Genomic DNA, 18,968 nt, shown 5'->3' with positions numbered 1-18,968 from the left:
AGATAAAGAGATTTGTTTCAGTCTACACCCTCCAACCACTTGACCCTGCATGAGCTTTTTATCTAAATGTGAATCATTCTATACAATATCAATACACTGCTGCTGCTTTCAGAGACTCGAGGGTGAGAAATCAGAAGTCGCACGGTTCGTTTATCCTGTCTTATTCGTTCTTTCTCATCAGCTGTGCGAGAGTCAGCCCCGCGTCTGAACGAGTGGTGACCTTTCACCCGAAACATACTTCGCGCATTTCCTTGTTTACGTTGTTATTCTTTTCTCATCCTTCTAGGAAATGACAGAAGATAGCCATAACGGAGGACGAGATGGGGGCGGGTGGCGCTGACCCTCTCTCTCTCTAGTACAGTGCTGCTCCAAACACAGGAGACCTTCAGCATGCTGCTGCTCTTTAATACACATGTTGGAGGAAGTTTGACGGATTATTCCTTTAAATCCCACCTCAGTATCGGTCATCAGACTTCATTTAAACTAATAAAGATCATGGGTGGCATTAAAAAACACAAACAAGCCTGGAGGAACACTTGAGGAATGCGTTTTTATACCTGGGTGTGGTTGTGATGATTTTTAGTCCACAGCTGATGTGAACTGTGATTTGAGAAAGAGAGAGGACAATTTTCTCTTTAGCTGTGGATGTTTTCTAGAGGAAAGCCAGCAGAGAGACGTGTTGACCCAGACTGACGGACTTTAATGGACTCTATATCGGTCTGTCTCCAGGATTGTGTTCAGCTGAACGCGCCTTGTTTCCTTACTCACTGTACGTCTGATTTCATCAGTGTAATGAAACCGCTCGCTCTGTGTTTGTGTTGTGCAGAGTTCCAGTTTCACCTGCTAGCTCCTTATTATCACATATCTGACAAGCTTGGATGTATGGTAATAACTAATGAAGTCCTTTATGTCACCTAAAAATCACATAAGATCCTCACAACAACGCATCTCCCTCCTGGGTGTGGGGCAGCAGATTAATACTCTGTTAGGCGACCCTTTGCTAAACCCTTTGATTAGAGCCTGTCAAGCTTTGGGTTCACTCTCGGCTTCTTTTCCAGACGATGCTGCTACATCAGAGCTTTGTCCTCTCTTTATAGGCTCCTTATAAAGAAATGGAAACACTAAAGCATAATTGTAATCTGTGTTTGTATTTCAACCTGCTGCAGTATGGTGGTACATTTTTCACTGTGTGTACCTGATTGGTTATCCTGGGACTAAGAAGGTCTGTGCAGAATGGATCATGGCTCACTTTCTGCTGAGGACACCAACTTTTATGCCAGAAGGAGTAGCCTGGCCTCTGACATTTAGCATCATATTGCTAGCAGCTGGTTCAAAATGACTGCCTAATGTTAAAACAACAGCCGGATTAAAAAAATATGGTCCAACTCTTCATGAAACATATAAAGTCTGTTCAAGACGTTCATCATTGTTAGGGTCCAAAATTGAACATTTGCTGTTAGCAGGAGATGCTAGTCTGCGCGTAATACGCTTTCAAGAGTTACTGCAGATATGTGACGCAGCATTTAAAAATCTAAAGTCCAAAATTCATTATTTTTGCTTTAACTAAAATTTCAAAACTTCCAGATTAATACTGCACAATTCCATGATTTCTTTTTTGAAGATGAAGATTTTGAAGATGTCGAGCTGCAGCCGTCCCTTGAATTGTTTGTGGTTCAGTAACTATGCACAAGTTCCCAGGACGAGATGCCTTCGTGTCTGGAATGACTTCCCTTGTTTGGAAAAGATAAAAACAAACAAATCTTCCAAATCAAACACATGAAGCTACCTGCTGTGAATAAGGGAGCAGTAACAATTGTAGCACATTCGTAAAAAAGTTTACCTTATGGAGACCCAATGCAGAAGTCACCAAACTTCTCTGGTTGACCGTCCAGGTCAGTCCTCCGGGTGGGTGCGGCTGTGCCGAGCGGAGGGTTTCCCCTTCTAGCTGTGAGGCCTGGACACCTAAGTTTGTGAGGGCGATAACTCGAGAACAAGGTGACGTAGGATTTGATGCCATAGCTGCATCTACTAAAAGTCTTGGACAAGTTTGAATATCAGTCACTTTGACGTCAAGGTCAGAGGTCAAGTTTTCAGAAACTTGAGAACGAGGCGACATAGGAGTTTCAAACTAGGCACATCTACTAGGAGGCTGAGTTGAAGTCACGGGTATTTTCCTTGACTTGTGAGATTCCCGGTCTTCGTCTTTGCCTGTTCTTGTTTGTGCTGCGTCACATTTCTGTGATAAATAAGTGGCCTAAAAAAAAACAAAGAAATGCTTGACAGGGGCTGAGGCAGTAACTTGGGGGGGCTTAGCTAACGGTCAGCATGTTGTCTTGCACTTCGTCTGTTGGCTCCACGGGGGAACCTAAAGAAACTATTTTAGTAACGGAGATGATTTCTTCTTTTGTCACAAGGATGCTGAAATGTGAACGAGATGACAAAAACTTTGTGTACATAATACCGATTTCATGTAACATTTGGCATTAATCATCGTTATAAGCTATGTTTTTCTTTAATGTGTTTCTTTGCCTGTTATTTTCCTCTAATGAGATGCCTTTTTTTTTTTTTTTTCTATTTTTTGAAAATTCACCAAATGGCCAAAGTGTAAAATACTGATATACATTGTAGATAAAGAAAAATACGAGAGCAGATAATGAACACGGAGGCGATCAGAAGCGCTCACAGTTGGCAGTTAAGTTGATGCTGAATTTAACTTAGCAATTATCTATGCATTCTTTTGATCTGGAGAAACGGAAAGTCATGAAAAGCCTCGCACGCTCTGGGACGGTTGTGAGAGAGAGAGAGAGAGACTGTATGTATTGAACAGAAATATTTTTTATTTTATTTATTCTATTTTATAAAAGGTATATACTGATTTTTATTAGTTGGGGCAAGTAAAGTCTCATGACTGTCATCGTCTCAGTCCCCGGTTTAGTCACAATGCTACAACAAGCTCCGCTTTGCAGAACACAGCAGGTTATGGATTATATCTTCACCTCGTACAGTGTACCGAGAGCTGGGAGTCCACTGCTCCGTCTGAACCGCTGACCGGAGGGTGAGGAGAAAGATTGTAGCAGCAGTGGACTCCTTGCATCTCTTGTCAGTCTTGCACATAAACAACGCCCACACACACACACACATATATATATATATATATATACACTCCATTTCCCACTGATGGATGTGTCTGCTTCCGTTTGCTGCTCACTGATTTGTACACTTTATCAATGTAACCAATTGTGAGAATAAACAGCATTATAAAACCCGTGCGTGCGCGTGTGTGTTTGCAGCTATTTTTGTGATCGGTCTCTTGCTTAATCAGAGTCCAGCTGTCTGCAGCTCGTGAGTCATTAAGAGTTATTTATTCCCATGAAACTTTTTGTTTTTGTATCACTGAAGATTAAAGAGATGTGCGTCATTTTACTGGAGGAAAAAAGCAAAAATGAAAATGTTGTAGGGATGTAACAGTTCTAAACTGTGAATGTAAAACAACCGTGAGATCCCACAAAGGAAAATATGGGCCTGAAATGAGCATATGTCACCTTTAAGCCAGGCCTCCATGACAGCTATACCAAGCACTTAATTTTGACATGATAAATCATCTAAATCATGTCAAGTTCTGCATTTTTCAGTTGTGTGGCCACCTTGACTGATAGATGGGTACCAATCAGGTCAGTAGTTACACTTTGTGCCTGACAAATACTGCAACCTGCTCTTCACTGAACTTCACTGTGGCCTAAGTAGTAATTTATTTGTGTATTAGTCAACATAAATTACTAGAAGATCTAGTTTATGAGTGAGCCACATATATTTAAAAAACAAATCTAAGCAGCAGAAATGGCTACAAAATAATTTAAATATTGTAATAATTAACTCATTCACTGCCAGCCATTGGCAGTGAATGAGTTAAACCCATTGACTCATTCACTGCCATTGACGGCTATAGACGTCAATGGCAGTGAATGAGTTAAAAAGCACTTGATGTGGCGTTAGTACATCAGTGAGAATACTTTTTTTTTTTTTTTATACACCAGGCAGAGAGATTGAGGATGAAGACGTAGACATGTTGCCTTGCTGGGAGTTGAGGGTCCCAGACAGAGGCCTGTAGCCAGAACTGCCACTCCTGCTGCGCAGAGAGGTGGAGGAGATTGGTGGCAGCCCCACATTGTCAGCTCTGACCGCCTCTTTTGCTGGTTTAGCAGCGTCGTTCGATGTTTCCTGTGCTCTTTCAGGCTGTGCGTTTAGTCCCGTGGAGGCTGTGTGGGGAGCGGGTATGGCAGGAAGAGCGGTTGAAGGATGCTTTCCAGCGGGGGAAGGCGTGCTGAGTAATGTCTGCTGTGATTTAAACGCTGGATTGATGCTCATCCTCTGTGCCAGAGCTGTGATTGGAGACAAGTGGTTGGAGGGTTTTGCAGAGGACATTAAAGCTAGTGTAAGGCGAGGTATTCGTCTCGGTTTGCTTTTCGTCCGACGCCTTTTGTGATGTGATTGGTTGACTTTTTTCTTTGTCTGTTTCTTCTTGTGGCCTTTAGGTTCATGCGTGGAGACAGTAGTGTTCTTGCTTTGCTTTGAATGGCCTTTTTGCTTACGCCCTTTATGCCCCCTCCTCTTCTTTTCCCCCTCTTTCTCTGTCTCGCCCACTTTTTCCTCCTCATCATCTCCCTCGCCTTTCTCCTCTTCATCTCCCGAAGGTGTGACTGGATCTCGTCCATTTGGCAGCTCTCCTCCCGTCTCCCTCTCAAGGCTGGAGGAGGATGAAGGTTTGCTGCTGGCTGATGCTGCTCGATTCTTCTTGCTTTTCCCCTTTTTAGCAGCTTTTGATTGTTCGGGAATCATTCCGCCCAGGAGGCCCTTTGCCGCCGCCCTTGCCAGCACATCTTGGACTGTTTCCACCTTAGTAGGATCTGCCTGAAGAAGAAAGAGCAGTTTGAAGATTTAATGTGAAGCCACAATGCATTAAAATGTAGCACAGGGGACATCTACACAATAAAAACACAATGGTGTGGAAATGAGCTACAGCCATAAGGCGAACTTGCAGAGGAGGGGGAGGAGGCTTTTACACCGCATCATGGCAGCAAATAAAGAATATCATCTGAAAGGCACCAGGATGATCACAGTCTACAACCACTTATGTTTCCTCTCTATGCCCATGTGAGAAAACAGCTGGTTTTGGACTGAATGCTATCATCACAATGATACCCTGCTTACAACAAAAATGCTAATGTGTTTGTAATGTTTGCCAGCCCTCAAAGTAAAACTTCAGTTTTTCTTCTTTAAGTACCGAATAACCAACCTGCACTCAGAAGTTCTCTGAAATTTATCTCGGTTTATCCTATCAGATGTACGAGCATTGCCAGATTAATTACAGATTATCCCGTGTGGATAGTAGAGAAACTATTTTTAATCTGGACAGAAAACACAGGACCAATCGAAAAATCATCCAGCGTTAAAGCTTCAGGGCCATTAATCCAGTCAAATACATAAATAAAAGGTGAGGGAAGATAAGCGATAAATTCGGGGTAGGTGAATTTTGTTGACAAGCCCTCGGGCTGAAAATTGTCATAGTGTAGCTTCCCACACTGCCACTCCAGACTGGCTTTAGAAGGTGTGTTAGTGCCACAGACTCATGTTACAGAGGAAATGCACAGATTAGAAGCTCAGTATAAAACAAATGGGCAACCAACTCTGAGTTCGGGGGCATCTTTATAATGTTGTAAGTTTTGTAAATTTGTCTTGCGGTCTGAAGAAGTCTGTGCTCAGTTCTTGTTACTTTGTGCAAATTAGATCGTATTTATCTCTGTGTGTATTTATGCTCCGTGCAGCTTGCTAACCAAGCTTGTTGGTGTTAGTTAATAACTCTTGTCTAAAAATGACCTTTTATGTAACCAAAAACTAAGATAATGAAATTCAAGGGATCAAAACTTCTTCATGAAGTCACCTTGGCAACATTCATTTTAATGTATAACTCCCCATCACACTGAAACACAAATAACCCTGTGGAAAAGAAAGTTTGCACAGAGACTCTGCAGTCTCGTGCGAATCTAAGTACACTCCACGATTCAGTCATGTACTGAACCACCTTTAGCAGCAATAACCAAAGTAATGATGAAGTAAAGGTTTTCTCTCTCGTGCCATTGTGGGGGAATTCTAGTCCACTCTTATTTACAACGCTGCTTCAGTTCACTGAGATTTGCGGGCATTCGGTCATGCTGGTGTAGCTTTGCTGCTGTGTTTGAGGTCACTGCCCTGTTGCGTGGCCCGATTTAGGCCATCTTTTAGCTGTTGGACAGATGGTCTCACTTTTGACTCTAGAATACGTCAGTGTGCAGAGGAGCTCATGGTAAAATCCATGACTGCAAGGTGCCCAGGTCCTGTGGCTTCAAAGTAAATCCACATAAACACACACCTGAATGCTCAAAACCAGCACATTATGCAAACTTCTGCTTTTACAGAGGCGCTCACAATCACTGATGATCACTTAATCAAATGCATTTGATTATCAGCACCTGGCTGCTAAAAGGACGTGCTCAGTGTTTCACAGGACTGCAAATGAACTTTGTACGTTACAGCCTGAGTGTTATATGGATAGAAGTGAAAGGTTGTCATCGGCAGTGCAGAAACAAGAAATCCCATTAAATTTTCCCGAACCTTCGCTCTGTCTGTTTTCTGTCACAGTCTCTGAATCATCATTTACTTTCTCTTCTCTTATGAAAGCTGCTTAAAAATATTACAAATGCATTTTCTATTCACCCCTGAGAGTTTAATCTGTCTCTGCAGTTTTCCATTTTTCTTACTTTGACAGCATTGTACGCTTTGAGTCATTTATAAGCCTCAGAACTTTAATTGCGCTGCCAACGTGGTGGTAAAATGCAGAAGACTACAGTTTACTGGAGAGCGGTATGACTGATTGCAGCCCGTCACACGTGTTTAACAGATAAAATATTTCAGGTTTCAGGCTGATGAATCATTTTCTAATTAAAATGTCTACTTTGAGTCTCAGTGACAAGATCATTGGTCTACCACTTTGGTCCAGGCCGAAATATCTCGCCTATCCGGTTGATTGATTGATCAGGAAAATGTGACCACTTCAAAAGCTTCATTGTTATTCAGCTATTAGCTCAAAGCAGCACTGATAACCACACAGAGCTTCCAGCTCGGCTCCTTGAGTCGTGTGTACACACTTACATTTTTAAATTAAAATGCTAAATCTACAATTTGTGAGGAAATACTGGAGATACTTGAGAGGGGAATAGAGCTCAACAACCTCCCAGATGTGGAACAGGTGCAGTTTGTCCCCTCGTCTATGAGGACGGGTTCTCATTTCTTAATTTCTGTGTATCTGCACGCATCGATGAGGTATCTCTTCAGTGTAACAAAATCTGCAGCCCCAGCTCTGTGTTCATTGTAGTCGCTGTAGTGGTCGTCAATCCAATTAGACGTGATCATTAGATTTTAAATTACCGCAGCGAGCTGGACAGGACAGAGGTGTCTGCAGCAGCGTGCCCATTTGTGTTAGAAAGATACGATTTGCATTAGAAATGATTCTTTAACCAGCAGCACATTCTGCATGAGAACGTTTAAATGAAACCCTTTCCTGCACATCAATCACCTGGTCTTTATTATGTATGTATATATATATATATATGTACACACACAAATATCTTACAAATATCTTATTTGTGCCTCTTGCCACACTCTGTGTGTGTGTGTGTGTCTGTGGGACAAATCCAGGAAGAAAGACCAATTTAAGAATGATTCCTGGTAACTTTTATGTCCTCTTTGTTCACAGAGTGCAGGATGTGCTATATGTCAACTGTTATTCTATTAACCGATCCTTCAGCCGTGTCTCAAATCAGTGCTTCTCTGCTGAAGGAATTGGCTTGTTCACACTGACAAGTACCTACAAGCAGACTACACGGGTGGTGTTTGCTCTGCTTCTCACTCTCATTTGTCCTACAGTATCCAGCGTTTGAGTTTACTGTCTGCACAAACAGGTTTGTTGTGTACTTGTACATGCATGTCAATTAACGTTTCTGCCTCCATAAAGAGTCATTTTTCTTCTCGTCAAATGTCTGATTTCACTTAAAGGCACTTTCTTGTTTTTTCTTCAGCACTCAAAGGTGTCGAGGAGTTTTAAACTCGTTTCATCCTTCAGCTTTCAAGATGCTACTTTATCTTTTCCATGTTTACTTCCAGATGTGAACATTTAGCATGTAGATCTGCATCACTGCAGAAGCTAATTTTTTAAAGCTTCTTTGTCTTTTGCAACATTCTTTTATGACAATAGATTTAAAGGATCAGCGTTACTAGGGACTTACTAAATATTACTTTCAACTCCTATAAATGCATTTTTATACATGAGTAAACGATTATAAACCCAACGTGATTGAATCGTTTTTGTTGTGGCTCTACGGACCTCCCTGCAGCATTTTTCGAGCTGCAGGTGATCGAAGGAGCAGCAGCTCCTTCTGTTGTATTTTTCCCTCTTTTTATGAGTGCAGCAAGAGGCAAGAAAGGGGAGGGGGCAAATGAGGTGATGCAACAAGGCTTGAGGGCTTGGAGGAAAGGCTGAAAGAGCGACACAGAGAATTATCCATTCATCTTGGCTCTGGAGTACTGAAATGTTTCACTGGCTCACAGGCATTTCATCTTTAGCTTGTCTCATTTTTATGGAATATTGCTGCAGTGTTTTTACAGAGCAATGGTACACACACACACACACACACACACACACCTACCTACTGTGTGTGCGTGCATGCGCAGGCTCACAGAGCTGACTGACCTCCCTGCAGTCAGACAGCAAAGAAGTGCAGCCTCAGCACTACTAGAAGGTCTTGTTGCAAAGCAATTGCATGCGCGCACACGTGTAAATACTCTACACACATCACAAAATCTCAGTCCTTTAAAAGCAGCCTTGTCCTTTATTCTCTTCTTACTTTCATCTTACGCTTTCTCCTCCCATGCGTCTCACCTGTCGGGACAGTCTGGCGACGAAGCAGCCGTTGGTGACCTTCGATGGTTCGAGCCTGAAAAACTTGTGTGAGTCCGTTTCGCCTCCTGACGAGGAGTCGTCCGGGAAAATTGGACCATTCACCCTGAGGGAGCGGTACAGAACGGGAAGAAAAAGAAAGCATTTTCACACTGATTCGTCATCATCACATGCATTTAGAAGAGGATTACTGTAAGCCCAGGATGCATAGTTGTGGTCCTTGGGAACAGTGTGTGTGGCTCATGAGCCAATGAAAGATGATCACCACACAGTTCATCAAATATGAAACCATAGGGGTGTTTTTCTTCTGTTTCAGCCACGATACCAACTAAAACCTCCTAAGAGCTACTGACAAAGCAGGGGTCATAAAAATACCACCAAGGCTGTAAACCATAGTAAAAAATACCAACATAAATCGCAGTTCTCTGAACAGAGACTGTACGAATGCTAAATGGTTTTGATGTATTTTTCCTGTGCGGCCCTCAGTCACAAACAAATTTCCTAAATTGGCACTTGGTCGTCAGAACTCGGAGCTCCCCTGCTGTGAGTAAATGGTTGTGTAACGCGCACAAGAACTGCCAGCTTCTGGAAATTGAACCAAAGAGAAATAAATTATTTTGACAACCAAATAAAGAAAACAGGATTTGTTTAATCGGCCTCAGCTTTTCTTCAAACTTTCTAGCGCCGTGGCGAAGTTCTTGAAAAACAATGTTGCTAGCAGTTTTACTTGATGTACAAGCAACAGCAGTCACATGAAACAGTACGTGGGCATCCTGCAGTTCAGTGTCAGTGCAGTAGTTTCCAGGCACAAAGGTTTCCTGTATGTAAGTGGATGGGAGTGGGTGGCTCATCAGGTGCTTCTCGTGGTGTCTCTTGACAGATTGTCCTGTTCACAGCTTAATGACAGTCTTGTTTATGAGCCTCGCAGCTGTTGCTGTCAGGCCATACTTCTGGTCCAAGTTCCCTTCAGGATTCAATATTTTAGGAAATGTTGAATGAGAAATCTCAGCAGACCAAGCGCTGTCTAAATCTTGCTGAAATATGGAGACGATGTGCAGATGTGACCTTCGTTCGCATTAAAATTCTCAATGCAATGCTGATTGTGAAAGCAGGGTGCTCTTTATGTCGAGTGTTTACACACACAGTCAGATTTTTGGTGGGGCAACTTTTCATCTCCACTAAAAGCTATTAAGATAAAACTACGCTCGTGCTTTTATAATGGGTTGTGAGCTCACATGTTAAGTTACATGACTGGAGTCACATGTGTGGAAGCAGAATGTACAGGAATTTTTGGTGTTGTTGAGCCGGCTAAAGGAATTTCCTTGTTTTTAAGAACATACCAGGTTGTGGCCTCTGTTGATGTTTTTGCTCTCTGTGATAGATTTATTATGGCTTTTCAGCCTAATGACGGCTTCCCCCGCTTGCACTGACATCTCTTTGGGCCTCATATAAAATACAAAGTTCAACACTGTCATGAAATACCAGGGGAACAGACATCACCTGGCAATGAAACTGCTCGTCCCTTGTCTAAGTACATTCGAGCCTCTGTGGACTGTGTATAATGTGCCGGTCATTCCTAAACAGTTAATGCAAGTTGCTGAAAGTCAGTGCTTCAATCACACATTTACCATTTGATTTCAAATCCACTGTGGAGGCAAACATACAAAAACTGTGTCAAAAACCTGGCTATGTACTGATCGCTACTTCCTTCCTCCAAACTTCGCTGAAGTGCAGTGGTGTTTGCAGTGCACTGTCATCCTTTGTAAAAACAACTGAAACATCTGTGTTTTCACAGAACAGATACTGGAAACACAGAGATCAAACATGTGCCTAAAATCCTAACGCAAGTTGATAAAAGAGCTTATGTGAGCTGATTTAATAACATTTGGATTCCTTTAAGCGGACGGATGGCAGGAAATGACTTTTGTGGAGCAGCAGGCATGAAACAGACTCTGAAATCTTCTCCGCCCCGTTTACCCCGACTGCGGGATTAATCTCAGGCCCACCGGTAACAGCAGCTGATCCTTTACACTGTCATCAGCCTGCTGACAGACTCTCTCTCTCTTACACACACACTCTCTTATAGAAAGGTAAAAATAATAGGTTATTTAGAAATCCGTGCACGGGAATGGTGACCCAAACCGCCGTATCCGCTGGAATCACATGCTTTCCAAGCTTATAAAGTGAATTTATCAATGTCAGCATGCTTTATCTGATAGCTTTTGTGAGTTTTTGCTCACATGAGCCCCATGCAAGGGTTTGTCCTACCATCTGTGTTTGGACTCAGAGATAATAATCCAGCTGCAATAAGAGAAAACGAACAGTTTAGCTTTAAAAAAGCTGAAATGACATTTGGTTTCTGTGGTTATTGCACGGTGAGCTGAGCCCTAGAAAAGAAGATGGGCTGCTCGTTGCTCCCATTTCTATTTGCTGTGGAAATTAACGAATGATGCCAAAAGATAAAACGAAAAAAAAGGACCATCAAATTAAACAGAAAGTATCTGAGATGGTTTAAGTGCCTCCTGTTTCCTGTTACACTGCCCTGTAGGTTCCTCATTACGCTTGTGTTTGTTTAAGCCTGTGGATTAAAAAAGTACTTTATATTTATATATGACTAAAAGGATTAAATGCCTATTAAGCAGACAACTGTATAAAGATGCAGCCGAGTGTGTTTGTTGTACCTGTAGGGCAGCAGTTTGGGGTGAGTGTGTGTTTTCTCTAACACTCTCTTCACCAGCTGTTCGTTTTCCTCGGGATACACTGAGCGCGTGCAGTAGACCACAGTCTGAACCTTTGGGACTGATGAATGAAGGAAATAAATGAATTTTTTTACCAACAGGAATAAAAATACATAACGTGTTTAAGTTGTAGCTCGGTTGGTGAAAAGTGTGTGTGCTTGGTATTTACTCACAGGTGAGAGCGTGTGCCAGCAGTTTCGCCTGCTGGGCGGTCAGAGAGTTTATTTTTCTCTTGGAAACAGAACCATGGGACAAATCTGGCAGCAGACCCCAGTCTGTCAGCAGAGGAGAACCTGTTTAACGTCTGCCCTTGTTTAACTCTACTTGGACATGACTGCATAATATTCAAATGTTAAACAAAACGACATATATTATGTTTACTCATTGAAACAGGAGGTTGGGGTCTCTTATATTTCCCTACCTCCATGTTCACTGTGGATAGCGGGCACCGGGTCATTGAGGGCAGAAGACGAGCACTGAGGCAGCACCATGATGACCTTTACTCGCTGGACGGTGGCATCTCCGTCATCCAGACCGTAAAACGCTTGTGACAGGACACGAACGTCTACATCAGGATGTAGAGCAACATGTGAGTGATCGGATTAGTGTTGGCACTGTGCTGCCATCATATGTAATATTCAAAACTCAGGGTTAGGGTTCATGAATGTTAAAGCTTAAAGGACAAATACAGCGACATCAGCAGCAACAGGGACAGATCAGTACATCTGAAGTGTTTGTGACTCACTTTTTAAGTCCATCTGTGTGAGCAGTTCCTGGATCTCCTCTTTGTGTGAGGGGTTGTGATCAGCGCCACACACCAGCACTCGGACCGAGCGGGCAGCAGCCACAACAGCCACGTGTGCCACGGTCATGGCCGAGAAGGCCCCTGCTAGCAGGACGTCGTTTTTATCAAACAGCAGGGGGCGTAACACACTTGTTGCCACGCACACGCTCCTGTCCTACAAAGACAGACAGACAGGTGTGTCTGCTATTCACACAAGATCGGTGGACTACTTTCTCCTTAAAGAAGCTGGCCCCTCCGGACTTACAGACCGCTGTGCAGCTAATCGAATTCAAGTGATTCAACTCAAGACTTCAGACTTCACATCACAACAGGAAGTCAGCCTGGATCAAAGGCCAAAACTTGCACTTTATCGCACAGCGGTGAAATGCTTTCCACCTAGAAAAAGACTATTAGGCAGCCTTCATACAGACTGAGTGTGTTTCTTTCTGCTGGTTTCGATTCCTGTAACTTTTTCCTTCTTAATTTAAGTCTTTTATAGAGGAGCACGCAGCGCTCACGCTAAATGCACGTGTTGCTAATGATCTGAAAAATCTGGACCTAAAATGACCGTCAGTAGAAAAGCTGACAAAAACAGTGAGTGAGCTGGATTTCCACTGTTGCTGTTCTTTAAACTGAATATATGCAGTGATTTTTATCTCTCGCTGAATCCTTTTTCACTTTTAACTCTTACCTTCAGCTTTCACTTTAAATCTTTCAGATTTACAAGCAGATCTCTAGTCCCCTCTAAGAATGACGTCAGCTGTTGGTCATCACCATCTTGTTCTTTGAAACCAGACTTCACAGTTATGACTAGAACTGACTGAGAAACTAAGGACTCCCATCAGGCAGTAATAAATAATACCAGAAGGTTTTTCTGAGACCGTACATCCATCAAGAAAGCATTTACCCAGGTAAATCAAGTAAGGGATAGCTTTAATCTCATAGACTTTTATGCAATCTGACATACTTCTGCTTCCAGAGCAAGTTCCCGCTGCTGATCATTAGAAAGAATGCAGATTTAAAGGACATCTGCAATGGCTTCACTCCTCTTGATTTAGTCTGTATGCATTTTCCAATAAGCACCACTGCTTGAAAACATAAATCCTGGTCGAGTCACTTGAGGGGCTTTAATCTGCCAGCTCTCTACTACAAACTGTCTGATTTGTGGCATCCACACCTCCCACGTCTCAGGCAGCATCTTCACCTAAACTAAAGACTTCCAGTGGTGAGAATGTGCCCAATCCCAAAGATCGCCTGCTGTGTGCTACTCTGTTCTGACCTGACTCTCCTGATGTTGTCTTGAGTTTACGTGTGAGAACACCTCATGAGTCCAGCACTCTTCCCCGCTCTTTGCTCTAGTTTGCTAAGGTTATGTTCAAGTGCTCACCCCAGAGAAAACAGGTTCTCAGTTATCCTGGTCATGGTGGCCTTAAGAGCTTGAAAGGAAGGAAACCCACCCCACAAGGGGTGAAAAAAGGCAGGGGTCATTATCACCAGAGGTTTTGGGGGAAAGCACTGTCAGACCATGCCCTACCCAATCATGTGAGCTATTTATGTCACCTGACGCGTAGTGTGAGTGGGGGTTGAGGTCTGGTAAGGGATCTCAAGACATAAATTGTAGGTGGGTGACCGCAGGTGTCCTAAGCCACCACCTCTGTTCGATGATGGTCACTTATATTCCTCTTTCAAGCCATTTTGCCATCCCTGAAAGAGTGACCTTTGACCTTTAAGTGCAAGTACACTCTGGAGACTCAGCTACACATTAACGGCGAGTCAACAGCCACCTCCTAAGGGACTAATACCTGAGACTCTCCACCTTTAATTTTTAATACTGAAGAAAACTCTTGGATGAAAGGTGACATGTCTTCCGAAAACCTCTGACGAAGTCTTCTCACCTTCTTTTCAAGCTCTTAAGACTCAAATATAGGCACACCCAGATTTCTACCTGTATGTTCAGCACACGTGTGGCGGTGAGGCTGCTGTGCTGGAGCCAAGCTTGAAGATGCTGCGAGAAGATGAGTGTGTCGGGACAGAGGGGGTCCCTGCAGAACGTGAACTCCACGAGTTCAGTCTCGTTCTCCGCTTGACACAAACCGGCGCTTTGTAACGCTTCACACATCTCGTCAAGACTACAGGGAGAGGACAAAACATGCTGTCAGAGACACACATCACCAGGTACAGATACAGGAGACTAGATTGTAATACAGAGACACCAGTGCCCTCCGATTAGCTGCATGTCAGTATTCTGCTTTAACCACCAGTAAACGTTACCAGGCATTAAACACATGCTGCATTAACCCAAAAAAAAATCATGCTGAAACTAGCACCTACCTGATCTTGAGAGTGTCGATCCATGCGCACAGTGGCAGACCTCTTGCTCGGTGCTGTTTGGTCCTGACGCTGTCGGACAGGAAGCAGGAAACACTCTGCAGATTCTGCTTCACTCTGCAGCGAGCTAGAGAGGCAGCCAGCTTGGTCTTACACCTGTAAAAACACAGCAGAGCCCATTTTCATGTTTCTTTGATTCAGTTTTGGTTATTTGGTTATGCATAAATAAACTTCTGTTGTTCGCATGTGACTTTTACACTCGCACACACACCTGTGCAGACTTTTCTCCAGGTTCCTGACTTCCTGGATGGGTTCTTGCCCTTCTATCGTTGGACGTTCACACGGAGAAAACTTTTTGTCTTGAAAGTCGAACAGCATCACCATCGCCAAAGGCAGCAAGTCGTCAGACTGAAAAACATTGCAGGGCTTTATTACTGACTGAGTCCTGAAACAATTGGACTGCTGTGCAAAAATGGGCAAAAAAACCAAAAAAAAAACCCTGGGCAAATGTTATAAAACCGTATTTTATATTTTAAAAATATATTTTAGAATGAGTAAACTGAGAAAATGTGCTATTTTAAGAAAAATATCAGCACATTTTGAATTACTGGCAGCAATGCATCTCAAAAAAATTGGACAGGGCCTTTTTCACCACTGTGTAACATCCTGCCCTCTTTTAAAAACATTCTGGGCTATTTATTTCTCTTGTTTTAGGCCTTTGACTCAAAATGTTGTAGCTTGAGGGGAAGCTCAGCTCTCTACTGAGAGGTCTGAGCCTCCCTTTAATCCAAACGCTGTGTCACACTGAGTCAAAACGGTGACGTTTCAAACCAGAAAACCAAACAAAGGAGTTAGAAGGCAGTGAAATGTTCACAAAAGCTGAAGTTAAGGGTTCCCTTCATTCTTCAAAACAGGAATATATGATCACCAAAGAGTAAAGTAAAAATGATGAGCACGTCCGTCTGCACTCTTCCTTATGGCTGTGTACACGCACTCTTTTTGTCAGGTTGTGCGTGTGTGTGTGTGTGTGTGTGTGGGAGGCAGAATATGTATGTTGCAGTAAGGATGTGTGTTGAATTATAAAGAGCTGTGTGGTGGCTTTATAGTCGCACTCACAGACTAACGGCCTCAGCCCATTCTCTGCGTTTCCCTCGACTTATCATTCCCACACAGAGCCACGCACGAGCGGAGCGAGTCTCTTATCCATGTATGTGTCATAGCGCAGTGTTTCACAGCGTAATTTACGTTCCCAGTCAGAGAGAGTGTGTCTGCCTCTCCCTTGTGTGTATCATTTGCCACCTATAACCAGCCAGACCATGTACGCGTCTGAATACAAATGGCCTTTAACTGCGTCCCTGCCTCCCTCGCTATCATTCCGCAATATTCGGATGAATCGCGCTCATACGGCCACAAACACTTTATTTGAAGACAGATAACTCCCAGACTGCTTCACACACTCGGTGTGTGAGCGTATTTCTTTTTTTTTTCTTTTTAAAAAAAACATTGGATTTGAGTCTGTAAACACCCAAATGTCAAATCTGGTGGGACTCACAATATGCTGCGAAGTATGGAAGCAGCTGTCGGAGATGATGTCCTCGAGTAAATCTTGATCTAGGAGGAAAACAAAGTTGTTAATGAACAAAGGGAAGAAAACATCGGCTGAATTTTAATGAATTAAGAGAAATTTGAATCGTAGTGTCCATCAAAGCAGAGGATAATCATACTCTGTCACTTGTTTAGTCATATAGACAGTTTGGCTCTATTTGCTGATATCTTGAAGCTCTGTCTTCAGCTGAACCAAGGTCATGTGTCTTTTTGATATGCTAACAGCAACTGTGTTTTGGTTATTATTCTAGTTAATACACAATCATTTCTGATTCAGAGTCAGAACTACAGATGCCAGAGCCTGCAAAGTTGCTGCCAGTCAGTGTTGGACGCTGGGATATTTCCCTGTGCCCTGACGGTGAATTTGAGCAGCATTAGTAGAGCGCAGGAATGAGTAGAAGGACCTCTAAAAAGACTCAGTATGAGTCATTCAATCTCTACTTGCTACTTTACACATAAAGTAAAAAAAAACTTTTGGTATAATGAATTTGGGAATAAAAAGTTCCAGGAGGGAGAGAGCAAGAGGGGGGAAGAATGAAGAAGAAATGCTAAAGTGCCCATCAGAGTTAATTAAAAATGAAAAGAGCTAAACAAAAATCCTTGAGCTTACTGCGTATCTCTGTTTAAAACAGGCAGGCTATTTGTTTTGTAAGTCACTGGGTCCCTTTATAAATTGGTATGTGCATTGATTAGTGTATTCCCAGAGGGTTTTTGAGGGTTCACCTGCAGCCAGAACCTTGAAAACTCAGGTTCAGAGGCTCTTTGTCCCAAAGCTTTGCATTTTTAATCCAAATAACTTTCAGACCAACATGAATTTGAGCCTGAGGGGAGTAATAACACATATAATAACATGTATAATAACCTAAAAACTGTTCAGTTATTCCTTTTGTACACTCATGGATGCAGACAACTGTCTACACACGTATTCACTTTTATTTTGGACACAATTTTGTTGCTAAACATGGAAAAACAGTTTACTGAAAACACTTTAATCACATGTGGAGTACTGTGCAAAGGTTTGGAGCCACCCCTCACTTCTTTTAATTTTGCTTCCAAGAAGCCAGCACTGCACTGATTTTAACTTGTGTCTCAAGGCACTTTGTTTCTAGCAGAATGCTGCAATAACAGGAATCATTCCCATATATCCAGTTGAAGTAATATTTAAAAACGGAACGATAACAGCCTCTGTTATTGTTTGTGGTTGCATTTCAACCAGTGGTGATGGAGATGTTAGAACATCTGATTGGTGCAGCTTCATTTCATTAATAATATAGTTATTTTTGAAATATATATATATATATAGATATATATAAAACACTTGAAATGCTTACCATTTGTTCCACTAGTTTTCTAAAAAAAGAAATGCTGTTCACTCCCCCGACCACATTGAAAAGCTATGACATCACAGCAATGTGATTGGTCAGTTGCAACATTGCTACATACGATGATGCAGGAACAACAACAACAATACAGGGATAACAGACGCAGCAGGAATTATGATATGGAGGCAGTATTAAATAACACATAGTGTCAGTTTAAGTGGCCTGGGATGGAGTCAAATAACCAGCCTGAATTATCTTGTCAGTCTGTCCCTGCTGCCAAGAAATTACTCAGAGTAATGAGAAAATTATTTCTGGAAACGAGTGTTCCTGTTCAGCAGAAAACACAATAGTGCTAAAGTATCATGAGGTTATGGCAAATGGAACTCAATGAGAGCTCAACAGAAAGGTTCCGGTGGTAAAACGAAGGAAAAAACCTGTTTATGAGCCATAATTTTGTGAGCATCCAAAGTAGACTTACTGCGAGCTCCTGTGGAAACCACAAGCCTGTGTTTGCATTTTATTTGCGCTTTCACATGAAAGAAGTACTGAACTGAAACAGTAACATTTGTGATTGCTGTTACCATGGAAATGTGTAAGTCTGTGTACACTTCAGTGCACACAAACAACAAAAGCTATTAAACAACACAAAAAGGATTAAATCTGACAAGGCTGGAATTCATTTCCTGTGAAATCTGGCATAGTTTTGCTTATAGGTTGGGTAGTTATGTAGACAATTATGCAGACAGTAATTATGTAGACATGTCTTGTAACTTTTGCCTCATTTTATTTTTTGATCTAAATGATCTCTTTCACTGCCATGAGTCATAACTGGTTGGTTCAAGGCTTAAAAGTCTTTCTATAAGGACTTTAGACATTGTCAGTGGAGTAAATGCTTATTCCAGAAAATCACTTTTGGAACTGGAGCCATTAAAACAGTGTTCAGTCACTGTTGAGCTCTGTCAGCAAGATGGTACCAGGTGGTTTAAAAAATGAATGCAGAAAGTTTAGTGTTCAGCTGTTGTCGTGCCTCTGATAAGTTGACAAATGTAAGTCCAAATTCACCTCTTTTAATTCTAATTTTGTCTCTACCTCCTCCTGAGAGAATATCTGCCTCATTAGCTGCCAAACGCTCTGTTATGGTTACCAGCTCTGTGTGGCAACAACCAGGCCAATACCCAAATTTAGAGTGAGTATGTTGCATG

At 42.3% G+C, this 18,968-nt stretch overlaps 2 protein-coding genes across 2 annotated transcripts in view; one reads left to right on the top strand and one right to left on the bottom strand.

The window, feature by feature from the left end:
- Positions 1–208, top strand: part of apbb2b (amyloid beta (A4) precursor protein-binding, family B, member 2b) — a 51,067-nt gene extending 50,859 nt beyond the window's left edge. Inside the window, exon 19 of the mRNA XM_013912908.1 lies at positions 182–208. Coding sequence (XP_013768362.1) covers positions 182–208 — 27 coding nt within the window. The remainder of the gene's footprint in view (positions 1–181) is intronic.
- Positions 209–4,023: 3,815 nt separating this feature from the next.
- LOC102211044 (putative methyltransferase NSUN7) overlaps positions 4,024–18,968 on the bottom strand; it is a 17,717-nt gene continuing 2,772 nt past the window's right edge. Inside the window, exons 3-13 of the mRNA XM_005741211.2 lie at positions 16,392–16,450; positions 15,111–15,247; positions 14,843–14,995; positions 14,457–14,640; positions 12,473–12,686; positions 12,149–12,292; positions 11,901–12,002; positions 11,671–11,788; positions 8,972–9,095; positions 4,638–4,908; positions 4,024–4,379 (exon numbers count right to left, since the gene is read on the bottom strand). Coding sequence (XP_005741268.2) covers positions 4,024–4,379; positions 4,638–4,908; positions 8,972–9,095; positions 11,671–11,788; positions 11,901–12,002; positions 12,149–12,292; positions 12,473–12,686; positions 14,457–14,640; positions 14,843–14,995; positions 15,111–15,247; positions 16,392–16,450 — 1,862 coding nt within the window. The remainder of the gene's footprint in view (positions 4,380–4,637; positions 4,909–8,971; positions 9,096–11,670; positions 11,789–11,900; positions 12,003–12,148; positions 12,293–12,472; positions 12,687–14,456; positions 14,641–14,842; positions 14,996–15,110; positions 15,248–16,391; positions 16,451–18,968) is intronic.

The sequence above is a fragment of the Pundamilia nyererei genome, unplaced genomic scaffold (assembly GCF_000239375.1).
Source record: "Pundamilia nyererei isolate P.nyererei 1_Seehausen unplaced genomic scaffold, PunNye1.0 scaffold00107, whole genome shotgun sequence".
NCBI classification, from domain to species: Eukaryota; Metazoa; Chordata; class Actinopteri; order Cichliformes; family Cichlidae; genus Pundamilia; species Pundamilia nyererei.
Note: the sequence above shows the minus strand (reverse complement) of the source record. Positions and strands in the feature narration are given on the sequence as shown.